Here is a 24,161-nt window from a genome sequence, read left to right as displayed (position 1 = left end):
CATCGGAAACATTTGGGAAACTTTAAAATACTGACTCCTAAGATCTTCCCCCAAGACCGACACGTTAGAATCTCCACAGTTAAGATACTCCAATATAAAATATGAACAAAATCACTTTTGTCTTTGGAATGCTTTACTTTGTGTTTTTTCTTTGAAGCTGAGTGTGTCAAAATTAAAAAAAAAATAAACTGGCCTCAGCTTTCCTATTATGAAAGAGAGGGAGGTAACTTATTCATCATTCTATTAAACAAGAATTGGTCCACTACCTACAATGTGGGCTATACTGGGCTTTATAAAGGATACAAAGGGTGTGGGATGGACTCAGCTGTCTGCTCCATGGAAAGGAGGCACTCTTTCTGCCTCTGAAGGCAAAAAGAGGTGGGAAACAGGCTGCTATTGATAAATTGCCCAGAGACTATTGAGAACCAATTATAAAGTACATTTTTCCCCCCTACGGTGAGTAGTCCATTAGAAAGTGGGGCAAAAGGGAGGGGGGGGAAAGCAAACTTTTTAATGGGTTGATTGGCGTAAACTTGATCACATGATGCCCTTTGATGCTAAAGATGCTATTACTTTCCTTACATCCTTGGACCATTAGGTACTGTTTGTGTGTGTATTGCAGGAGTTGAGGGAATTTTTTTTATATTAGAGTATAGTTGATTTATAATGTTGTGTTAGTTTCAGGTGTACAGCAAAGTGAATCAGTTATACATATACGTATATCCACTCTTTTTTTTTCATTTTAGATTATTTTCCCATATAGGCCATTACAGAGTATTGAGTAGAATTCCCTGTGCTATACAGCAGGTTCTTATTAGTCATCTATTTAATATATAATAGTGTGTTTATGTCAGTCCCAATCTCCCAATTTATCCCTCACCACCCTACCCGCCTTCCTCTGGTAACCATAAGTTTGTTTTCTACATCTGTCACTCTACTTCTGTTTTGTAAATAAGTTGAGGGGATTTTTAAAAATTTATTATATTTTTACTTTTGGTTGCGTTGGGTCTTTGTTGCAGTGCACGGGTTTAGGTGCTCCGCGGGATGTGGGATCTTCCCAGACAAAGGCTCGAACCTGTGTCCCCTCCATTGGCAGGCAGATTCTTAACCACTGTGCCACCAGGGAAGTCCAAGGGGACTTTTAACACCACATCATCCTCGCTCTCCCAGACTTTGCTTTTCTTCATCTCAGTTTCCCTACAAGTCCTCACTTTCCAGAGTTGAGAGGCTCAAACGTTTAAGCAATAATGCCAGGACAGCCTTAGCATCTGTGGAAAGAAATGAAGACCATCGGAAAGAGAACAAACAAAGATTATTTATTCCCAACTTGCTATAGCCAGGGAATCAGCCACCATCCCTTGCCTTTGGCAGAGACTCCAAGGCAAGCAGGGTGGTGGGACAGCTTTATAGTGGGAAAAAGAGAAGGCTTCAGGCATACCCTTGACTGAGGTTGTTTGCATGGGGAAGCTGGAGGTGGGCTAAGCAGAAGCAGGGGGTCCTATGTGATTGGTTAGGGAGCTTGTTTGGCTTGCTTTCATCGATCCTAAATTGGAAGGGAGGGAATAAGGAAGCTGGCAGTTATTGACCAAATCCTGATGGTTTGGGGTTGATTGATGCAGGGATTGTGGTTTGGTTTCGGGCTGGTGGCTGCAGAGCTTGTGGGTCAGAGTTCTATTGTCGAATATGGTCTGGCCATTGTTCGTTTGTATATCTAGTCTCTCATATCCCTCGTCATCCGTCTACTGGCAAGGTTAGGTGGAACTGATGGGGTCTGGATTAAATGGCAGAAATGCACAGAGAGGTCTTTCAGAGGAGCTGGCTGGGTTCTCTTCTTTCCAGCGTTCTTCTTTCTTTCTTCAGCATGAGGGTGGTGCTGTCTTGGACACCGCAGCTCCTCAAACTCCACCCATCCTGCAGGACTTGGCCTCGGAACTCTAGCTGTTGTTCCTCTCTGAGCAGCCCCTCCTTGACTTCAATCTGCAGCTTCAGGTTCAGGACAAAGCTATCGGGGTAAATGGCATAGGCGTGGCTCCCACCACTGGGATTCTTCACAAAGACCTGGATCTCAGGGGAGGTGGTCTGCAGCAGACAGATGCGAGTGTTGGAGAAAACGTTGTAATCAGCCAAGGAGTGCTGGCTACTGAGGAGCTGTCGCTCCCCACCGGGTTCCTGGAAGGACAGACGCTGTAGGGCTCTGGAGCCCAGGTTCCACTGGATCTTCCCTTTAACCTTCCTTATGGAGTCATAAGGGTTCACCACGACGATGAAATCCGAGAAACCCCACTGCTCCACTGTCACTTGGATGTCTCGTGCCTCCTGGAAGGGAGAGGACAAAGAGGGGTTAAGTCCACACCCCTCTGAGTACAAAAGTGCCCTTTACCTGTCCTCATCTTTACAACGACAGCAGCAGCTGCAAATATTTAGGGGGTGCCAATCACCTTCCAGGCCCTGTGCTGGGTGCCGTTCATACTCTTCTTAATGTATTTTATTCTCACAGCAGCCCTATGAGTTCGGTTCTGATATTAGCCCATTTTACAGATGAGGAAACTGTGGCTGAGCAGGGTTACGCCATTTATTGACCATCACAAAAGTAGTGAGGAGCAGAGCAGGTACTCGTTTGTTTTTTTTTTTTTTCTTCCACATCTTTATTGGGGTATAATTGCTTTACAATGTTGTGTTAGTTTCCGCTGTACAACATAGTGAATCAGATATATGTATACATATATCCCCATATTCCCTCCCTCTTGAGCCTCTCTCCCACCCTCCCTATCCCACCCCTCTAGGTCGTCACAAAGCACCGAGTTGATCTCCCTTTGCTGTGCAGCACCTTCCCACTAGCCATCCATTTTACATTTGGTAGTGTATATATGTCAATGCTACTCTCTCGCTTCATTCCAGCTTCCCCTTCCCCAGCCCCCGTGTCCTCAAGTCCGTTCTCTACATCTGCATCTTTATTCCTGCCCTGCTGCTAGGTTCATCAGTACTGCTTTTTCATATTCCATATATATGTGTTAGCATACGGTATTTGTTTTTCTCTTCCTGACTTACTTCACTCTGTATGACGGACTCCAGGTCCATCCACCTCACTACAAATAACTCAATTTCGTTCCTTTTTATGGCTGAGTAATATTCCATTGTATATATGTGACACATCTTCTTTATCCATTCATATCTTGGTGGACATTTAGGTTGCTTCCATGTCCTGGCTATTGTAAATAGTGCTGCAGTGAACATTATAGTACATGTATCTTTTTGAATTGTGGTTTTCTCAGGGCATATGCCCAGTAGTGGGATTGCTGGGTCGTATGGTAGTTCTGTTTGTAGTTTTTTAAGGAACCTCCATACAGTTCTCCATAGTGGGTGTATCAATGTACATTCCCACCGACAGTGCGGGAGGGTTCCCTTTTCTCCACACCCTCTCCAGCATTTATTGTTTCTAGATTTTTTGATGATGGCCATTCTGACTGGCATGAGGTGATACCTCATTGTGGTTTTGATTTGCATTTCTCTAATGATTAGTGATGTTGAACATCTTTTCACGTATTTGTTGTCCATCTGTATGTTTTCTTTGGAGAAATGTCTATTGAGGTCTTCTGCCCACAAGAGCGGGTATTTGAACTGAGGTCAGCCAGACTCCAAAGTCTGTTCTTCACCACCGGAGGCCACACTCAAGGGCCTGAGAGCCCCAGATGTCTGAAGAGCAACATCTGGAAGGTGCTGGGGGAGGGGAATGGTGGGCAGACCTCTAGATGATCCTTTTAAGAAGGAATATAGGCCCAGCATTGCCAAGTCTCTGATTTGTCAAGATAAAAATCTCTTCATGACGGCTTTTATATTCAGGAATAATCCAAAGGCATATACTTTTCAGCCCATCTGTGGGCCTCATATGGCTGGTGGGCCCCCAGTGTGTAATCTCTGCTCCTTATCAGGGAGCCTCTGATTCTGCTTCTGCCTTCTGCTCTAAGCACCTCAGTCTTTTGCACACAACTTTAGTCCTCTGCCCCTCATCCCCTACCCTGACCCTCTCCCTGGATGGAGTACCCTTTGTTCTGAGTGTCTACATCCCTTCTTGGCTTTTAGGGCCCACCTCAAGCCTTAATTTCTTCAAGAAATCTTCCTTGGTGACTTATGATGATGACATTTATTTTCCAATTCCACAGCCCCACAAAGACCTGGATGTGAATTCTGGCTCTGCTACTTCTTAGCAGTGTGACCTTGGTTAATTCACTTTACCTCTCTGAGCCTCAGTCTCCTCATCTGTAAAATGGGGATAATAATGATAAAGATAATAATACTACTTGACCTTTCTATTTTACAGACTTGTCCCTGAACAATCATGAAGCACAAGATGAATAAAATAGATTATTATGTTCTTTACCTGTACTTGGGGTTTGGCATCACATTATAATATTATATGGCATATTTTTTGTTTTCTGAGTATCTTCTCTGGTAATTCTATTTGGCAGTTCTGTACAAGTTTGTTTCCATCTGGAAAGTTTCTTAAGGGTTGTGGCCATATCTTATTTCTGAACCACTGTTGCCCCCTTGGTCACCCCCCATCAACCCCAAGCCTGGTGCACAAAACAGCTGATTGAATTGACTTGCCTGGGCTCAGCTTATGCAGAGAATGATTGAGAGCAAGGAATGCCAGTGATTCTTTGGTAGGTTATGGGAAGAAGAAAAAACAGGAAAACAAGAATTTGAAGATAAGGAATCTGAAGCTCAGACAGTTGAATAATTTCTCCAAGTTCACAGAGCTGGTAGGTGGTGCAGCCAGGCCTCAAACTGACACTAAAGTCCTCTTGGCTCCATCGACACAGAAGTAAATACTATGCAGTTATCTCATTCTGAGCTTCAAGCCCCTGGCAGCCCAGAGAGGAGCCATTACCTTCACGTTCCATCTGGGGACTGGGTTCTTGTAGTTGTCATAGCAACAGTCCTGTTTCAGGCACTGGCGGGCCCTCTGAGCGACTATTTCCCATCTGTAGCCTTTTGCCACATTGTGGGTGGGGTCAGCCGGATCCAGGATGATAGGCCTGCAACACAGAGAGAAGGGGCCCAGGTTCTTCCTGGTTTAGAGGCCCGCAAGCCAGAAAGAAACCTTCTTGGCAATCATCTGAGCATGTGCTATGACCAGAGCCCAGGACTGTCAGTCTAGGAGGCCCCAAAAACATTGCTGGAGAGTAACAGAATGCAGAGGATTCTGTTTCCAAGAATTCCTCTTGGGCAGAGTACTTTAGGTGTTTGCAAGGAATTTTTGAGGTGTACGGAGGGTGAGAGCCCCAAAGGCATGCTGGAACAGTAACAGCGGCCCACTCAGGCAGGTGGGCCTCAAGTTCAGAGCTTTCACTTTGCTGAACAGGCTACATAAGTGAGTTCAAGGCTAGGGCTGCTGAATTGCTTTGGATGACAGTAACACCACCACCACTATTTACTGATGTTTATTGAGGCACAGGCTCGAACCCTATGTGAGTTAACCTATTTTAATCCCTACAACAATTTTATAAGGTAGGGACTATGATGATGATGATGGTGATAATGATGATTTTCCCCCATTTTACAGATGAGGAAACTGAGGCACTGACCTCCCTAGGTTCTCCCGACCTGAAGATGGGGTTCTTATCCATCTCCTCTGCCTCAACAGAGGAGAGGTTGGGCTGTCTCCAAGCATCTCTCCTCTAGGTAAATGTTGAATAAATACTTTAAAGAATATTGGCTTGAAGGGGGTCTAATAGACTCTTTGGGTTGCTTGGGGTGACCACCTGTGTTGGAGGGCAAGCCCATGATCAAGACCCGGCCCTTGTTCTCCAGGAGCTTTTGACTTAGGTGGGAGCTGAGATTTTATCCAAGTGACAGAATGCGATAGCAGGCTATTGACATGAACTAGACACCTTAGGCTCCAGGCTCTCAACTCCCAACATCCCTGACTCCCTGAATGGTCCTGCCTCATTTAGAGTCATAACATGCTGTCCTATGGGGTGGGGTCACCTGACCTAGAGTGACCCACCAGGTGACCTGATATGCAGGGCCTGTGCCCAGTGATCAGACCGGTTCCCTCTGGAGTTTGGACCAGGAATGACGGAGGTTCCTCATCAACCAAGAGTAAGAGGTGAGCTGAACAGGTGTGGAGAGAGAAGCAGTGAGAGGAAAGGGAGCACGTGGGCAATGAGAGTGAGCAACAGAGAGAGAGGGAGCCTATAGATAATTTGCCTCAGGTCCCAATGTTTTTCCAAGGTCAATTTCTGGGCATCCTTACAATAAATCCTCTTTTCATTAGGAGGCCAGGTTTTTCTCCCTTGTAAAATAAAGACCCGGCACTCACATAAGGGAATAATAAACAATCTTGTGATATTTCTTGCATTGACCTAAAACTTCTAATGTAAAGAGTTGTTCCAGGCTGGGTTCCCCCAGGAGCAGATCCTAAGATCAGGATTTGAGTTCAAGTCATTTATTTGGAAGGAAGCACCAATAAGAGAGTGGGAAAGTGAGACAGGGAAGGGAAGGATGCCAATAAAGGGTATGTGTCAAGGTGATTACCACTGTGAGCAACTGGAGGTTAGTCCCACAGGGTGGACTCTGGGAAGTAGTATAGAACATGTGATCCAAAGAGAGTCCCTCCATCTGAGACGCGAGGAAGCTGGGGTATTTATACACCAACTTCCACCAGTCACTGGGGGAAGCTGAAAATCCACAGGCAAAGGGACACAGGTGCTGACAGCCGGAGGTTGAACCAGCCTTCCTGGAAACGGTAAAGGCCCAGGGGATACGCATGGGTACAGGCAGCTTGTGCTACAACATTTATCTGGCATCTACCATAGGCTAGCTACTCTAGGCCCTTTACAAATATTTTGTCTGACTCTCCCAACAGTCCTGCACATTGGGTGCCAATTACTCCTGTTTTACAGATGAGGAACGGAGGCTCACAGAGATGAGAAAATGGTGGAGCTAGGCTTATACTTGGGTCTCCACGGTTCTTTCCAGTTTCCCGTGCTGTCACTAAAAAGCTAAGGTAACTTAGCTTTTCTGAAATGTTTTTCTGAAATGGTCTTCTGAGGGGCAAGAGGGCTAAGGTAGGGTGGGGTGGTGGCTCGAGGAACAAGGAAAAGGCTTATAGCCCCTAAGGTCCTTGCAATTTGGAAAGGCAGTCAACTTGAGATGTCAAGTGTGTCAGGGTGAGATATCAGCTTTCCTACTTAATAAAGCCCACCCAGAAAACTCGATACCACCTTTCCCTTAATTCTCTTTGAGATGTGGTTGGCATGCAGTGATCTAGTACCTCTCTTTTTTGAGCTGTTTTCTGACAAAGTCCTCAATGATCGGGTCCTGGAACGTGTAGTATTTGGTCCAGTAGATACAGAGGAACTGATAGTGCTGGAGCAGGCTCATCACGGTGGCCAGGCCTTGGTCCAACTGGAAACGTTCCTCCTCCTGAGTACCCACTTCCCAGGCGTAGATGGTCAGTAGCTCAAGGGCATAGAGAGGGGGTAGCTTGGCCCGAAGACACCAGGCTTTCACGCACTGTTGAAAGACATGGGAAGAGAGAGCGAGACCCCAAGATTCCTTATAAGGACGACATTGGACCAGAAACTAGAAAAATCCAAGTTCTGGTCCCAGCTCTGCTACCTACTGGCTGCGTAGTCTTGACCAAGTCACTTTCCCCCTCTGACCCAAAATGGGTTTCTCCATTTTAGAATTAAGCAGCTAGGTTAGTCCAGTTGGTTTCAAACTATGCTTGACGTAACTCCCGGAAATGGAGTGATAAAGGGGTGTCCCAAGGAGTGAGCAGGTTGGGCTCTGTCACCAGCACCCCAGCCTAGGAAGCTCCATTTTAATCTATTTGGCTTCTGAAAGATTTCTTTTAAAGAAAAATCTTCTTAGCTAAAGAGAAAAAAAATAGTATGTGTGTGTTGGGGGACTATAGGACTAGATAATAGCTGAGAATCCATGGTGAACATCGGGGTTGCCTCCCTAACAGGCGTTTCTTCCTTCCCCATTGTACAGTAGCCGTGCTGTGTGGACGGGATTGACCCAATCCTCATCTCCAGGGTTGGCCCTGACTGGACAGGGTCACCAGTATAAACCTATTCCCCTTGCCAAGTGATTGGTTCAAGAGAAGCTTTGTAATCTAAGTTGGCCTAATTTGAGTCAAGCCTAGTTCTTTTGTTCAGTGGTTGAAAGAAGAGAAGTCTTCTCTTGTATGTGGATGTGAGGGCAGGAACAGACATGGCCATTTTGCCACCATGAGGGAAACCAGCCTGAGGACCAAGGTGACATATAGAATTGGGGGATGCTGAGAGTATTATAGAGAAACTGAGCTGGAGCACTCATCAAACAGTACCTGAAGCCTCCTCTCCACTGCTGTGGGTTTTCACACATGAGCGGATAATTCTCATTATTGGTTAAACCAGTTTGAGTTGGTTTTTCGGTTTTTCTGTTACTTGCAAAAGAAAGCATCTTAACAGATACCAGTCACCTCCTGTCTAAAGAACCTCTCTAACATTGAGCTAGGAAATGAAAATTTCTGTCAAACATCCAGCTATTTGGTTTGTGGAAGCAAAATTGACATCTTGTCCTGTGGCCATTATAAATAAGTTTTATATATCACACCCCTCAAAGGGACAAAAACCACTTTGACCTTGAAACAAACAGAAACGAGGCCATCTGGTCTAGTTCTAGTCTCCAAAATAAATGAAATCTGTACCTTTCCTGTAAGTTATTGACTCACTAACAAAAACAACTTTATCCTTGACTTTAAAATGTTTTTAATTGGTTTCAAACTTATTTATAAATTAATGAATTTGTTTTTGTAACATTTTGTGAATTCACATCTCACAAATCTGTAAATCTTAACTAATAAAATTATAATTTTGTTAAGAATGTAAACTCATGACAAGACAATTTATTTTCTCCAATACTAGTGAAATTTTACTAGCGAGATTCTTAAAATTTACATGACAAAGAAAATGCAGAATGCCTGTAATCATAAGATGTAAGCCTTAGGAAAAATGAGCCATTCATTTCTTTTAGGACCTTTGATAGACTATTTAATGGTACATTAAAAAAAAAGAGCAAACCAGAAGAAAAGATTTATGTTCCCTTCCAATGCTGATTTATGTTAGCGATGCTCTGATTTCTTCATATTTTGGATTTCTCTGACTTTTGCGAAGTTGCAATACTTTATGACCTTTCTAGATCTGATAAGCATGTGAGAAATTTGCTATTTTTCCATCCACAGAGATGAACTATAAACCTAGTAATCTTGGTAATCGTTTTTTCTTTAAACACCTATTACATATTTTTTATTGGATTAAGCCATTCCTTCTGCAGTCTGATTCCCTTGCAACTTCTCTGCAAGTTCTTATTTAATAAATGACTTTTTACCTCTTGTTTCTGTCTGCAGCTGGAGGTTCCTCTGAGACTCTTCCAAAGCTGAGTAAACTGTGTTGCCTGAGAAATGCACCCCATGGGCTGTTTACACTCAGACGCGCCCCTTTTTTCAACTCCGAGGGTGAATCTTGTATGACAATAGCTTTTATTCTTCTGATGTTTCTCTCCTCCCTCCCCACCTCTACTCTGTTTTTATTTCTGATTCTAGATTGCCTGATTCTTGGACAAGTCTGATTCTGGTTCTTGTATGTATTTGTATGGGGCCACTTATGTCCCCACTGATGACTACAATGTGTGACTCTGCTTTTATGGTTTGACCATCTGGTGGTCTCTATCGGGAGACAGATGATAGGAGTTTATTCTCTGCTGGGTGGCAGTCGAGAATTTGATTGTATTTTGTGTTTCTCGCGCTCTCGCGCTCGCCCTCTCGCGCTCTCGCGCTCGCGCTCTCTTTTGGTCTGTTTGTCTTGAGAACTCAGGTATCTCCTGGGAGCCCTGTTATTGTTGTCTTGTATGCCATTATGAATTTAAATCACTCAAAAATTGGGGAATAGGGGTGCGGTGTGTGCACGCACACACATACGATTCCTGGAAAACAGCCTTGTAAAATTAGGAGCTGATGGACTGTTAGATTCTATGCTGTGTTTATTTTGGACCCATAATTAAAAGTAAAATCACAGCTGCCAATTCTTTCTGTTTTTATGTATGTAAATGAGAAAAGAAAAAGGATTTCATAAAAGAATGGTCTGATTCCAATATAATATATCTGCCAGCTAATCTCTTCCTCCCAACTCCACTATGGGAAATTTACGGAGTGTAATAAATTCATGGATAAAGACTCATATGGCCACCAAAGGGGACGGAGTCAGAATTTCACCAGAATATTTTATTTCAGAAGTAGACAACTTCATAAGAGCAGATTGCTTACAAAATGAGAATTAATTACCCAGGTTAATGTTCTATTGATGACTATATGAGAGAAAAAAAAAATACAACCTTTCTTTCTTACTCTCTTACCCTCAATATACGGCTGTACATGTGCAAACTAAGATATATTCTGTAAATGATGTATTATTCCAACTGACACCTCAGAATTTTAAAAAATCCCTATACAAATTCCTACTACAGATTATGAACTAACAAATCCTCAGGAAAACAAAGATAATTATTCTGTAAAATAATAGCATATGTAAACTGGCATTGCTTATAAAACTATTCAGAATGATGGCTTAATATTAACAAAGTGTCTTTATTAAGTTCCTTTTCAGGACTATGTAGCATTTACATACGTTCAAAAAATCTGTCCTTCCTACCAGGATAGAATTAGATAAATCAAGAATAAATCGGGACTTCCCAGTTGGCACAGTGGTTAAGGATCCTCCTGCCAATGTAGGGGACATGGGTTCAAGCCCTGGTCCAGGAAGATCCCACACGCCGCGGAGCAACTAAGCCCGTGCGCCACAACTACTGAACCTGCACTCTAGAGCCCACGAGCCACAACTACTGGAGCCCGTGCGCCTAGAGCCCGTGCTCCGCAACAAGAGAAACCACCACAATGAGAAGCCCATGCACCACAATGAGGAGTAGCCCCACCCGCCACAACTAGGGAAAGCCCGCGTGTGGCGACGAAGACCCAACACAGCCAAAAATAAATAAATAAGTAAATTTAAAAAATAATAATAATACTGAATCAAAAAACTGTTTCAAAAACAATATGCAGCCAAATTCTTCTCTTAGAGGCAGAGACTTTTGGGGTTTTGTTTGTTTCTTTGGTTGGTTGGTTTTGGCCACATGGGGATCTTGGTTCCGCGACCAGGAATCAAACCTGTGCCTCCTGCAGTGGCAGCACGGAGTCTTAACCACTGGACTGCCAGGGAAGTCCCTTAGAGGCAGAGACTTGAACGAAGGGAGGGCTATAGAAGTAAAGCTGGTGTGTTGTTCTGTGGACATTACAATAAATGTGCAAGTCATATACAGGAAGAAAACACTTTGTACACTTAGACAGACAGACAAACAGAGCACACAGATCATGTTGTTGAGTTGTAGCTCTCCAAATCCACAAACCCTTGGATCGATTCCTCTTAAGTGACTGACTGACCAAAAAAACCAATTTCTTTCTTGGCTTTGGTGATGCTAACATCAGAAGATACATCACAACCTTGGTCGAAGTGATAATCACGTAAGAAAATGGCTCTTTTTCCCCCATAAACATCCTAACTATAAACTAACTTTGGTAATATTCTGATTTTTATCTTTAAATACTTTTTTTTTTCTTTTTGGACCTGACCAGTCTTTCTAAAATCTGACCCTCACCATTTAAACAAAAATAAGATGGCATGTTTTTTCCTTCTTTCTCATTTTTTGTATGTTTCTGAGTCTTCCTTTCATAAGTTCAGATGACGTGTTCATCTGGGTAGTTTGAAATATACCTGGTACCATGCAGACGTCATATGTGAAATCTAAAAAGTAGCTGCTGTGGATGTACTCACTCAGTAATGATCATGATACTCAGGAACTCAATCATTTGGAGGGGGAATTGGTACAGTGTGGAATTAAACGAATCTTTCCTCTTGTTAGTCCTTAATCAGCTGAGATTAATGTCCAGAGAGCCCAGAGAAGTTGACCTTAGCCAGCACTGGACTGTAGCTGGACCATTACAAGCACTTGTTCTTTGACATACAGTACGCTCCTTATTTCTCTCCTTCCTCCTCTGTTTCCTTCTCCTCCCCCTCCTCTCCCTCCTCCTTCTTCATCGGCATCTTCTGCCAGGTTTACATTTTAAAAGGTAAGCCTTCTCTCGCACCCCAACTCCATTGCCTCTTGGTGCAGTTTCCCGAGATGACAGATGCGGTTCCTGCCTTTTTCTTCCCCTCCATCCTCCATCTTCCGCTCCTGCCCCCAGCGTGGAAGCCTCCTCACCTCCAGGTACCAGTGTTTTACCAGCCGCAGGAGGCTCTTCAGCTTGGCGGGCCGGTGTTTCACGAAGTTTCTCTGCAGCTCGCTGAAGGATGGGGAGAAATGTCCAGGGGAACCGCAGGCCTTAATCAGATTCACATAGACCTCTGGGGAGGGATAAGAGTTGGGAACACAAGGCCCTGAGGAGAGAGGAGGCAAAGGGGAGAGAGTGAGGGCTCAGGAAGCCCCAGGTTGCTGACTCCTCCATGGGGGAGAGACTGGTAATTATTGGAGTATCTCTCCAGGGAGACCTGGGACCACATAGCTTAAGAGACTAACAGTTTGCCTTCTTGATTGTCCTTCTGGAGAATCAAAAGTGAGTTTTCCAGAAACAGACTCACAGGCCTAGAGAACAGACTTGTGATTACCAAAGGGGGAGGGTGGGTGGGAGAGGGATGGATTGGAAGTTTGGGATCAGCAGATGCAAACTATTATACATAGGATGGAGAAACAACAAGGTCCTACTGTACGGCATAGGGAACTCGATTCAATGCGCTGTGATAAACCATAATGGTGTATATATGGATAACTGACTCACTTTCCTGTACAGCAGACATTAACACAACATTGTAAATCAACGAGACTTCAATAAAATACTTTTTTTTTTAAAGTGGGTTTTCTATTCCTCAGGCTACTCAAGGACTATTGTCCTCTCCTGATGTGCCCGACACCCTCAGTTTCCCTTAATGTCTGTTTTGGATCTCTCAGCGGTTTATATGAAGCTTCCATCTCTATAGGGAAGGACCAGTTCCATATAAGAAAGCTGGGCTCAGAGAGCACGTTTGCTGAAGGATGGGGAGTGCATCACTACCACTAATGCCTCGCGCTGCCTCTTTCTGGCTCAGATGGGATCCCAATTCTGACACTTTCTCCATGGAGCAACACCCAGCAGCCGCTCTAGTTAAGAGGAGCTGGTGCACCAGATGAAAGCTGCAGCACCTGGGCTTGTAGCTGATACCATTACTAGTGCCATCGGCGCTCCTGGGAAGCAGCCCTCAGCCAATGGCTGACGGGAAGCTGGTGGATGAAACACGCAACAGCCCACTTGGGAAACATGCTCTGCACTTTTACCAGAGCTCTGCAGGGGCACAAGCCCAGCTGCTCGCCGTGGTGTCTAGTTCAACATGCACCTTGTCATGCCCCCCTCCCCTTCCATCTCACTCCCCTGCTTCCCTACCAGCATCTCCTGGGGCCACTTTTCCTCAGATCCCTGTCTCAGGGTCTGCTTCTGGGAAAGCACAGACAATGACAGGCCCCCGTCCCCGTGGTAAACGTTCCAGAAGCAGCCGAGGTTGCTCTTACTCCTTCCCCTCCATGGTTCTCACTTCCTCTCCAATCATATATTTATCTGCGTGATTCTTTGATAAATCTGTTTCCTAAGTTGAGTCACAGGACAGCCAGAGTTGAGTCAGTCCCGGGCACTGCGGTCACCCAGCACCCAGCACAGGACATGGGTTGATGGGTGAATGCAGGTGTCTGCACGTGGCCACGAAGGAGAGGTGAGGAAGCTGCGTGTCCTCCGGGAGGGCGGTCGCGTGAGTCTGGTGGGCTTCCCCTTACCCAGGACACCGTAGGCCGGCACGATGGTGACAGTGATGGGCTCCGCAGGCTCCCAGGTCTGGATGGTGAAGGCGACAGCAGAGGGGACCCCCTGGACCAGCCTCAGGTCCTGGAGCTGGAGGCTCAGGAGGTCCTGGCAATGCCTGAGCTTTTCACATAGCAGGCTCAGAACGTCGTCGTGGTGCCTGGCCTCCTCCTGGAAGCTGTGGAAACCACTCAGAAGCATCACCAGCTCCACCTCCGAGCCGTCCCTGAGCACTGTGCCGTTCCCGAAGGAGCCCACCTGCAGAGCACAGAGTCCCGTCACCCCGAGGCCACTGTCTGGACCAGGCAATCCCTGAGGCTCTTTCCACGGATGATCGCCACCGCCCTGAGGGATGGGCGGGGAGTACTTCCTTTTAAAAATTAATTAATTAATTAATTTTTGGCCGCGTGGGTCTTCGTTGCTGCGCGTGGGCTTTCTCTACTTGCGGTGAACTGGGGCTTACTCTTCATTTGCGGTGCACGTGCTTCTCATTGCGGTGGCTTCTCTTGTTGCGGAGCTCGGGCTCTAGGCACACTGGTTTCAGTAGTTGTGGCACGCAGGCTCAGTAGTTGTGGCTCGGGGCCTCTAGAGCTCAGGCTCAGTAGCTGTGGCGCACGGGCTTAGTTGCTCCGCAGCATGTGGGATCTTCCCTGACCAGAGATCGAACCCGTGTCCCCTGCATTGGCAGGGAGATTCTTAACCACTGCGCCACCAGGGAAGTCCGGGTGGGGAGTATTAACATCCCTTCTTTACAGGGGAGAAAGCGGAGATGTCGAGAGGCAAGCCTCTCATCCAGGGTCACACAGTGGGCACTTCCAACCAGGCAGCCAGACTCCACAGCCCACGCTTCTTATTTACTCCACTGCCTCGCTTCTGAGACTCAGCCTTATCTGCAGAGTGAGCCCCGCTGCAAGGGAACCGTCATCCTCCACAGGGTGGTGGTTGGAGGATTCTGGGGGCGTCTGAATAATTTCATGACATTAAGAAAGAGAGGGCTTCCCTGGGGGCGCAGTGGTTGAGAGTCCGCCTGCCGATGCAGGGGACGCGGGTTCGTGTCCCGGTCCGGGAAGATCCCACGTGCCGCGGAGCGGCTGGGCCCGTGAGCCACGGCCACTGAGCCTGCGTGTCCAGAGCCTGTGCTCCGCAAAGGGAGAGGCCACAGCAGTGAGAGGCCCGCGTACCGCAAAAAAATGGGGGGGGGGTCACAGGGACTTCCCTGGTGGTCCAGTGGGTAAGACTCCGTGCCCCCAATGCAGGGGGCCCGGGTGTGATCCCTGGTTGGGGAACTAGATCCTGCATGCCTGCCGCAACTAAGATCCCACCTGTGGCAGCTCAGACCTGATGCAGCCTAAATAAATAAAGAAATGAAGAAATAAATATCTAAAAAATAAAATAAAATAAAAATCAACAGTGGGGCCCAGGATTGCCTGGCGGGTAAGAACCACGGGCTGGGGAACGGGGCAGCCTGATCTTGACCTCGCCTCTCGCCCCTGTTGCTCAGCTGCGTGATCCTTCTGAACGCTGTCCCTCATCTGTAACCTCAGAGTAATGACGGCACGAGTCACTGGGTGATTGGGACGTTTCGATGAGACACTGTGTGCCCAGGGCTTGCCGTGGTGCCTGGCACACAGGATGTCAGCAATATATCTCTCTTCCTTCTCGTGCTCTACTTGACTTAGATCGTCTCTTCTGCTGCCTGGAGTTCAGCTTCCCCGTCTGAATTGAAGGAGCCTGAGCTGGATGATTTTGAAAGGGTCTTTTGGATATTCTGAGATCCTAAACTTGCTCTCCAGGGCTGTTGCCTCTGGTATACAAAGTCCCCCAACTCTCTGGCCTTCTCTCTTTCTCACTCCGGGTCGGGCGGTGGAATTGCCAGGGATGCCTCAGACCTCAGGTCGCCTACCTCTGCTGGTGGGTGAAGTCAGGGAACGTTGATGATGACCCAGCTGCCGCCAGCTGAGCCCTCGCCGCGCCTGGCACCACTGAAAGCCCTTTATACACACAATGTCTTTTAATCCTCACCCCCATTAACTGAGGTGCGGGGACTAGTATAATTATCCCCACTGTACAGATGAGAAAAGGAAGGCAGTTGGGGGTTAATCAACGTGCCACGGACTCACAGCAAGGAGTGATAGTCACATCAGACAGAGGGTCAGAACACCAGGTGTGGTGGTTTTACCTCTTTCTTCCCTGTGAGCCAAGTCTATGTGGCAGGCCCTGCTTCTGTGCAGGACTCCGCCATCTTTCCTTTCCTCTTCCTTTTCCACTTTCTTTCTCCACCTGCGTTCAGACTCAGCGTTTCTGCCCCATGTGAGAGGGTTGGCAATGGCACCCTGGGTGCTCATAAGAGCACATCATGCTGAAGGCTGTGCCCGTGCTGCCTTTCCCACCTTTTCCAGCGGTAAGATACAGGCAGAGAGGGAAGAGCGTTCTAGAACAGGCTTCATGACTTGCTTCACTCCAAACCTATTCAAACCCAAGGACAAGCATTCACTCTTGTCGACCAGCACAGCTTACCAGATTTTCAGGGGTGGGGGGAGGGTTTAAAGCCCCAATAAAGTGTTAATTTCTCGGGCTTCCCTGGTGGCGCAGTGGTTGGGAGTCCGCCTGCCGATGGAGGGGACACGGGTTCGTGCCCCGGTCCGGGAGGATCCCACGTGCCGCGGAGCGGCTGGGCCCGTGAGCCGTGGCCGCTGCGCCTGCGCGTCCGGAGCCTGTGCTCCGCAACGGGAGGGGCCACAACAGTGAGGGGCCCGCGAACCTCAAAAAAAAAAAAAAAGTGTTACTTTCTCGTTGGCCGGGGGCACAAGCTGCCCACACAGGTGGTCAGGTAGCTCCCTCAGCATCCACACTCCCTCCGTGGGAAGTTGAAACCCACGGGGTCATTTGGAGGAAAGGTGCAGTTTCAATACACCCATACAAAGGGAGTAGAGTCATAAGATTTATTACGTTCAAAAATAGATAACTAATGAGAACCTAACTGTATAGCACAGGGAACTCTACTCAGTGCTCTGTGGGGACCTAAATGAGAAAGAAATCTAAAAAGGAGGGGATATATGTCTACGTATAAGTGATTCACTTTGCTGTACAGCAGAGACTAACACAACATTGTAAAGCAGCTATACTCCAACAAAAATTAATTTAAAACATGTTAAAAAATGATTTATTACTTACAGATCCCAGAAGCAAGGGGACACAGTGAGCCAGGGGAAGGGCAGTCTTCCATCCCAGGTCACAAGCCAGCAGGAGATAGAGCAGGGTAGCAAGCACCTAGTACTTCCAAGGTGATTGAGGCAGAGGTTACTAACTTTTCACAGGCTTAACTCTAAGTGGTTATTTATTTATTATTTTTAACATCTTTATTGGAGTATAATTGCTTTACAGTGGTGTGTTAGTTTCTGCTTTACAACAAAGTGAATCAGTTATACATATACATATGTTCCCATATCTCTTCCCTCTTGCGTCTCCCTCCCTCCAACCCTCCCTACCCCACCCCTCTAGGTGGTCACAAAGCACAGAGCTGATCTCCCTGTGCTATGCGGCTGCTTCCCACTAGCTATCTATTCTACATTTGGTAGTGTATATATGTCCATGCCACTCTCTCACTTTGTCACAGCTTACCCTTCCCAATCCCCATATCCTCAAGTCCATTCTCTAGTAGGTCTGTGTCTTTATTCCCGTCTTACCCCTACGTTCTTCATGACCTTTTTTTCCCCATATATATGTGTTAGCATACGGTATTTGTTTTTCTCTTTCTGACTTACTTCACTCTGTATGACAGACTCTAGGTCCATCCACCTCACTACAAATAACTCAATTTTGTTTCTTTTTATGGCTGAGTAATATTCCATTGTATATATGTGCCGCATCTTCTTTATCCATTCATCTGTTGATGGACACTTAGGTTGCTTCCATGTCCTGGCTATTGTAAATAGAGCTGCAGTGAACATTTTGGTACATGACTCTTTTTGAATTATGCTTTTCTTAGGGTATATGCCCAGTAGTGGGATTGCTGGGTTGTATGGTAGTTCTATCTGTAGTGTTTTAAGGAACCTCCCTACTGTTCTCCATAGTGGCTGTATCAATTTACATTAACAAATGTTTTCAAACCCTCTTACCTCTACCTTTAAAAAGTTTTTTATTTATTTATGTTTTTTTGGCCACACAGTGTGGCATGCAGAACTTCCCTGACCAGGGATCGAACCTGTGCCCGCTGCAGTGGAAGCTCAGAGTCTTAACCACTGGACCACCAGGGAAGCCCACTCAGTGGTTATATTAAAAGGTTCCACCAGGGAAGGCAAATCAGGAACTTGTGGGGATACCCTAAACTTATCTAAAAGTCCAGACTCTGAACTTTTGTTGTTAGTAGGGTCACCATACTGTAAAATGCCTAGGCAGCCACTCAGAAAAACAAAATTGTTTTCCTCAGAAGTTGTTTTTCTCATCACACCTTTCTAGTTTTGACCCTCTTGCATTATTATCCTAGCTAGGACAGGAGGTGACATGATGCAGCTGCAGGAAGGGCTCGGGGGAAAAAAGCTCAGTGAGGGCAGCCTGGAGTGGAGTAAGATAGATCCTGGTTGAAATCCCAGCTTCACCACTAGCTGTGTGACCTTGGGCAAGTGACCTCATCTCTCTGAGCTTCCATTTAAAAGAATTTCCATTATCAAAAATTTTAAACAGAAAAATAGAACGAGAATACAATGAACACTTATACATCCGCCCAGATTCAACAAGTCTAAACTCTGCCATATTTGCTTCAACTAAGCCACTTTAAAGTAAATTACACACGCTAAGGACCATTGTCCCTAAATACTTTAGCATTTGTGTCCAACAAAAGAGAACATTTTCCCCCACAATGACAAAACTATTACTCCTCAAAAAAACAGTTCCCTGGGACTTCCCTGGTGGCCCGGTGGTAAAGAATCCACCTTCCAATGTAGGGGACTCGGGTTCGATCCCTGGTCAGAGAACAAAGATCCCACATGCTGCAGGGCAACTAAGCCCGCGTGCCACAACTACTGAGCTCCCACGCCTCAACTAGAGAGCCCGTGTGCCGCAAACTACAGAGCCCACACACCCTGGAGCCCACGCGCCACAACTAGAGAGAGAAAACCCGCACGCCACAACTAGAGAGAAGCCCGAGCCCGCACGCTGCAACAAAAGATGCCGCATTGCCACAACTGAGACCCGACGCAGCCAAGAAAATAAATAAATTAAATAAATAAATATTTAAAAAACAATTCCCTTATATATATTATTTAATATTCTGGCCATATTGAAATTTCCCCAGTTGTTCCCCAATTATATTTTACAGATGGTCCATTCACACCAAGATCCGATCAGAGACCTTGCATTGCATTTGGTCATTATGGACCTTAAATCACTGTTTCCGTTCTGCTCATCTGTAAAATGGGAAGAGAATAGTACATACCTCACAGGGTACACAAACTAGACACAATGCATGTTAAGGGGTTAGGCTAGTGCATCCAAAAACGGGCACTATTATTATTAGCTTCCTTACTGGATTTGCTCTGCTAAGGCAGCAGTGCACTGGGATGGAGTGTCTTGAGATGTCAGCAGCAGGGGCTAGAGATAATGAGGCAAGAGGTCCCAGCATCCTCAGGGATGTAGACCCACAAGCAGCATTTTGCCCAGCCCTGGCCTGGGGATGGAGGGAACCAGTCTCACCTTGACCACCTTCAGCACCCACAATTTCTGGTTCAGCCCATGCTCTCCCTGAAAGCTCTGCTCCCTCAGGAACTGCTCCACGGTCTGCACAGTCTTCAGCACCTTTTTTTTCCACTCCTGGCTGGGATGCAGGCAGTGAGCCACGAAGGAGTTCAGCGTGGAAGCCGGGGTGACAAACAGCTCCGGGGGCACTGCCATCTCTGTCTTGAGAGTACCACTGGTGGCTAGATATATACCCACACACCTACCCAGCTCCTGGCACATACACTCTTCTTTAAGGGGACTCCTTCTCAGTTGACCTCCAGCACCCTGTGGAATAAAGGACCAGAGTGGAGAGGAAACAAGGGCTGTCTGGTTGACCAGGGGATCCTCTTCCTGGAGGCCGTTCACTGCAGCTGGGGTGCCGAGGGATACTGGGTGAAACCACCTTAACAAGCGGGGCTCTTAGTCACCCTTTCTGCTGTAGGTTTCGTTTCTCACCTCTTAGTTTCTCTTTTACAACTTGGAAACTGAAACTGGCTTGAGGATGGCCCTGGAAAAGGCAACTCCCCCAGGAGATGGGAGTTGGATGGTATCTACCAAACCCATCCACACCACTTTGTCACCGGAAACAGGCTCAGTAAGAGCAGGGACTCGCTGGAGGTTGGGCTGAACAGTGGGAATTCTAGGGTCCTGCAGAACAAACTCTGGAATTCCAGTCTGCCCTTTGCCAGACTCTTAACCTCTCTGACCCTCACATAAATAATCCTTAAAATGGGTTTAAGAATAATACCTACCCCATAGGTTGTGTGGATTAAGCGTGAGAACATTTAGCAGAGAAAACATTAAGTAAATGCAAGTGCTGTTATTCATTCACTGTACATCTAGTGCGTGCTGGCTGGGTGCCAGACATTGTGCTAAGAAGACAATGTAAGTCGTGGCTCCTGCCCCAGGGCCTCCCAGAGCAGTGGGGGAGACAGAGGAGACACAGAGAGTCCAGTGTCCTGTGTACTAGGAGAAAAGAGGGCACAGAAACCTGGTGGAAATTCAGGCAGAAGAGTTTCTTTGGGGTCACCTATGGTGTCAGTGGACACCTGCTTGAGATGAGTCTTAAAAGACTGGGAATACGGCCAGGAGACAGAGGGCACAAGACAGGATAAAGCTAAGAAGTGTGAATCATCCTGGTATGTGCCAGGACTCGGCTCTCAGATCCACGTGGGCATGGAGGGCAGGGAGGGGAGAGGTGAGAGCTGTGCCTGGACAGGTGGGCAGGGATTGAATCTCGGAACGCCATTCATTCATTCATTCATTCAACAAACATTTGTTGAGTGCCTGCTATGTGCCAGGCAGATGTCCTGGGGGTACAGCAGTGAATAGGCAAAATCCTCGGACTGCAGAGAGCTTACACTCTAATGGTGGAGACAGATAATAAACAGGATAAATAAGTAACATTATAGTAATTAAGAGGGTGATAAGTGCTAATCAGGAAAATAAAGCAGGGAAAGAGGTTAAAAAGTACCAACTATGTGTGGTGGGTGAGAAGTGGCAATGTTTAGGGGTTCAGTCTCAAAGAAGGTGGTTAGGGAAGGTCTGAAAAGGAGACATTTGAGCAAAGACATGAAGGAGGCGAAGAGTGAGAGGTATGTATGTCAGAGGGAATAATGAGAGAAGGTGGGACATCCCTGGTGGTCCAGGGGGTAAGACTCCACTCTCCCAATGCAGGGGACCCAGGTTCAATCCCTGATTGGGGAACTAGATCCCACATGCATGTCGCAACTAAGAGTCTGTATGTGGCAACTAAGAAGTCCATACGCCCCAACGAAAAATCCCGTGTGGCGCAACTAAGACCTGGCTCAGCCAAAAATAAAATAAAAATAATAAAAAAAATTTAAAAAGAATGGGAGCAGGAACAGCAAGTGCAAAGGCCCCGTGGCAGCAGTATGCCTGGTGGGATTGAGGAATAGCAGTGTGACTGGAATGGTATGATCAAGTGGGGAGAGTGGGAGGTGATGAGGTTTGAGTACAAGGGTAGGGGGTAAATTGTGTAGGATCTTGAAGACTACTAAGACTTTGGCTTTTACTCTGATTGAAATGGGGAGCCACTGGGGAGTTCCAAGCAGAAGAGGGACATGGATGGACTTTCATTTTAACAGTATCACACTGGCTGGTCACGGGAAGATTGGATTGAAAGCAAAGGGTGGGGAGTAGAGGTGAGAGCAAAAGTAGGGAGTCAGTTAAGAAGCTACTACAACGGTCCAGACAAGAGATGTGGCGCCTTGGGTCAGAATGGTAGCAGTGAAAGGTAGGGAGAAGTGGTATGATTCAATTTTCTGATTATGGAAAATTTCAAACATGAACAAAAGTAGAATAAGACAAGGCACCTCCATGTACCATCCTGCATCTTCAACAATTCTCAACCTGTAGACAGTTTTTTAAATGTTTATTCAGGTCTTCTGCCCATTTTTATTTTTATTGGCCTCCTGGTACACGGGATCTTAGTTCCCCAACCAGGGATTGAACCCATGCTCCCTGCAGTAGAAGCACAGAGTCCTAACCACCAACCAGGGAAGTCCCAACCTACAGGCAATCTTGTTTCAATGATATCTCCATCCACATCTCCCCTCCTGTATTATTTGGAAGTGAATCCCAGACATCATATCATTTCACTGGCTATATTTTGAGTATAAACAGGTCTTGCTAATGGATAGAGTGTGATGTGAGAGAAAAATTAGAGTCAAGGACCACTCTAAGGCTTTTGGCCCTAGCAACTGGAAGGATGGAATTGTCCTTAACTGAGAAGGGAAAGACTGGGCAAGGGCACAGTGTAGGCATGAAGATTGGGAGCTCGGTTTTGGAAGTAAACTTGAGCGTCTAGTGAGATCCAAGTTGGCTAGGGAGTTGCATATTTGAGTCTGGATTTCAGGGGCGAAGTCTGGTGTTGAGATACAAATCACCAGCATAGACATATTTAAAGCCATGAGGCTGGATGAGATCACCAAGGGAGTGAGTACACAGCAAGACAAGAAAAGGACCAACGACTGGGCCCTGAAACACTTAATAGTATTAAGTGATTGGGGAGATGCAAGCATCTGGCAAACAAGAATGAGAAGGAGTAGCCAGGGAGGTAGAAGAAAAATCAGGAGTGTGTTTTGATAGCCAAGTGGAAACATTGTTCTAGGAAAGAGAAAGTGATCCACTGGGTCAAATATCAGGTGAATCTGCACTGACTTTGTCCTGAGGGCAGTGGCAAATCAGAGGAGCGACTAGAGGTGAAATTACCATTCTGGAAAGATTGGTCTGGCTGCTTCTGTGGGGAGGATGGATTGCAGGGGGCAGGGGTAGATATAGGGAGACGTGTGAGGACACTATACAGTGGTCCAGGTGAGAGGGAAGGTGACCTGGACTTGGCTGGAGAAGGGATGGGATTCTAGGTCTACCTTGGAGGAAGGGTGAACAGGACTTGGTGACTACAGGTAGGAGCTGAGGGAAAAGACAGGATGGCTATCAGCTCTCTGGCTTGGGTACCTGGGTAATGGATGGAGGGTACTATTAGCAAAGGGAGGAAGATACAAGGAGGAATGGGAAGTGGGGAGGTCTAGAAGGGTAGCTGTTTAAGCCAGAGAGCTTAAAAAAGTTGTCCACATTGCCTAGTGCCTCTGATAAGTTCAGGAATATTGGTCTGAGAAGCACCCAAGAGGCTACTGGTGATCATTGTGGGTGAAATGTAAGGGAGAGCTGGGCGCAGAAGCCAGATCTTAGGGGTGGGGGTTGAAGAGGAAGTTGGGTGAGGAGGATGGAGACCAAGAGTGTAGATAACCCTTTCAAGAACTTTGTTGTGAAAGGGAGGAGAAAGACCAGATGTTAGCTGGAGGAAGTGATGGGGTGGAGGGTGTTTGTTGTTTTAAATACCATTTGGGGGGAAAAAAACAACCCTCAGTCATGACACGTTTCAATTTAAACTTTCCAACTGGCTAACCCCAAACAGAAAGAATCACATTTTTAATTACATGAATTCTAAAAGTCTCCATATTTTCAGAGTTTGGTAGTGCCTGGTCCTTCAACAGTCCTATATTATAACTGTTTAAAGAGCAGTGGTAATTTCGCAAACCAAAGTTGACAATAAAGTGCGATTCCAAATGTTTGTCCTATGTTTATAATGACAGATAATGAGCTTCAAGGCAATATACAAGTTATTCGAACAACAGTTATTCAAACAGTTAGTCAAACAGTCAGACCTTACATCTTAGTTTAGAACATTTTTTTTTGAAGTATAATTGATTTACAACACTATATTGGTTTCAGGTGTGCAACATAGTTTATTCAATATTTTTACAGGTTATACTCCATTTAAAGTTATTATAGGGACTTCCCTGGTGATCCAGTGGTAAAGAATCTGCCTTCCAATTCAGGGGACACAGGTCTGATCCCTGGTCTGGGAACTAAGATCCTACAGGCGGCAGGGCAACTAAGCCCGCGTGCCACAACTACTGAGCCCATGTGCCCTGGAGCCTGCAGGCCACAACTAGAGAGAAACCTGCACACCACAACAAAGAGCCCACGTGCT

At 46.3% G+C, this 24,161-nt stretch overlaps 1 protein-coding gene across 1 annotated transcript; it reads right to left on the bottom strand.

The window, feature by feature from the left end:
• Positions 1 to 1,295: 1,295 nt before the first annotated feature.
• On the bottom strand, positions 1,296 to 20,088 carry OASL (2'-5'-oligoadenylate synthetase like). Its single transcript, XM_059040549.2, has 6 exons — positions 19,619 to 20,088; positions 13,903 to 14,185; positions 12,307 to 12,482; positions 7,277 to 7,518; positions 4,889 to 5,036; positions 1,296 to 2,316 (listed from the first exon to the last, which is right to left on the bottom strand). The coding sequence occupies exons 1-6, from the start codon at positions 19,880 to 19,882 to the stop codon at positions 1,807 to 1,809; spliced, it is 1,623 nt and encodes a 540-aa protein (XP_058896532.1). The 5' UTR covers positions 19,883 to 20,088; the 3' UTR covers positions 1,296 to 1,806.
• Positions 20,089 to 24,161: the final 4,073 nt, after the last annotated feature.

Source organism: Kogia breviceps, chromosome 15 (assembly GCF_026419965.1).
Source record: "Kogia breviceps isolate mKogBre1 chromosome 15, mKogBre1 haplotype 1, whole genome shotgun sequence".
In the NCBI taxonomy this organism is placed as follows: Eukaryota; Metazoa; Chordata; class Mammalia; order Artiodactyla; family Physeteridae; genus Kogia; species Kogia breviceps.
Note: the sequence above shows the minus strand (reverse complement) of the source record. Positions and strands in the feature narration are given on the sequence as shown.

Bases quoted from the DNA above. Each gene is read 5' to 3' on its own strand.
- OASL (XM_059040549.2), bottom strand. From the start codon at position 19,882: ATGTGCCAGGAGCTGGGTAGGTGTGTGGGTATATATCTAGCCACCAGT. The intron at 7,519-12,306 runs GTGAGGAGGCTT...GTCTTTCAACAG, and splicing joins TAAAACACTGGTACCTGGAG to TGCGTGAAAGCCTGGTGTCT. The intron at 5,037-7,276 runs GTACTAGATCAC...TCTGTGTTGCAG, and splicing joins AAACAGCTCAAAAAAGAGAG to GCCTATCATCCTGGATCCGG.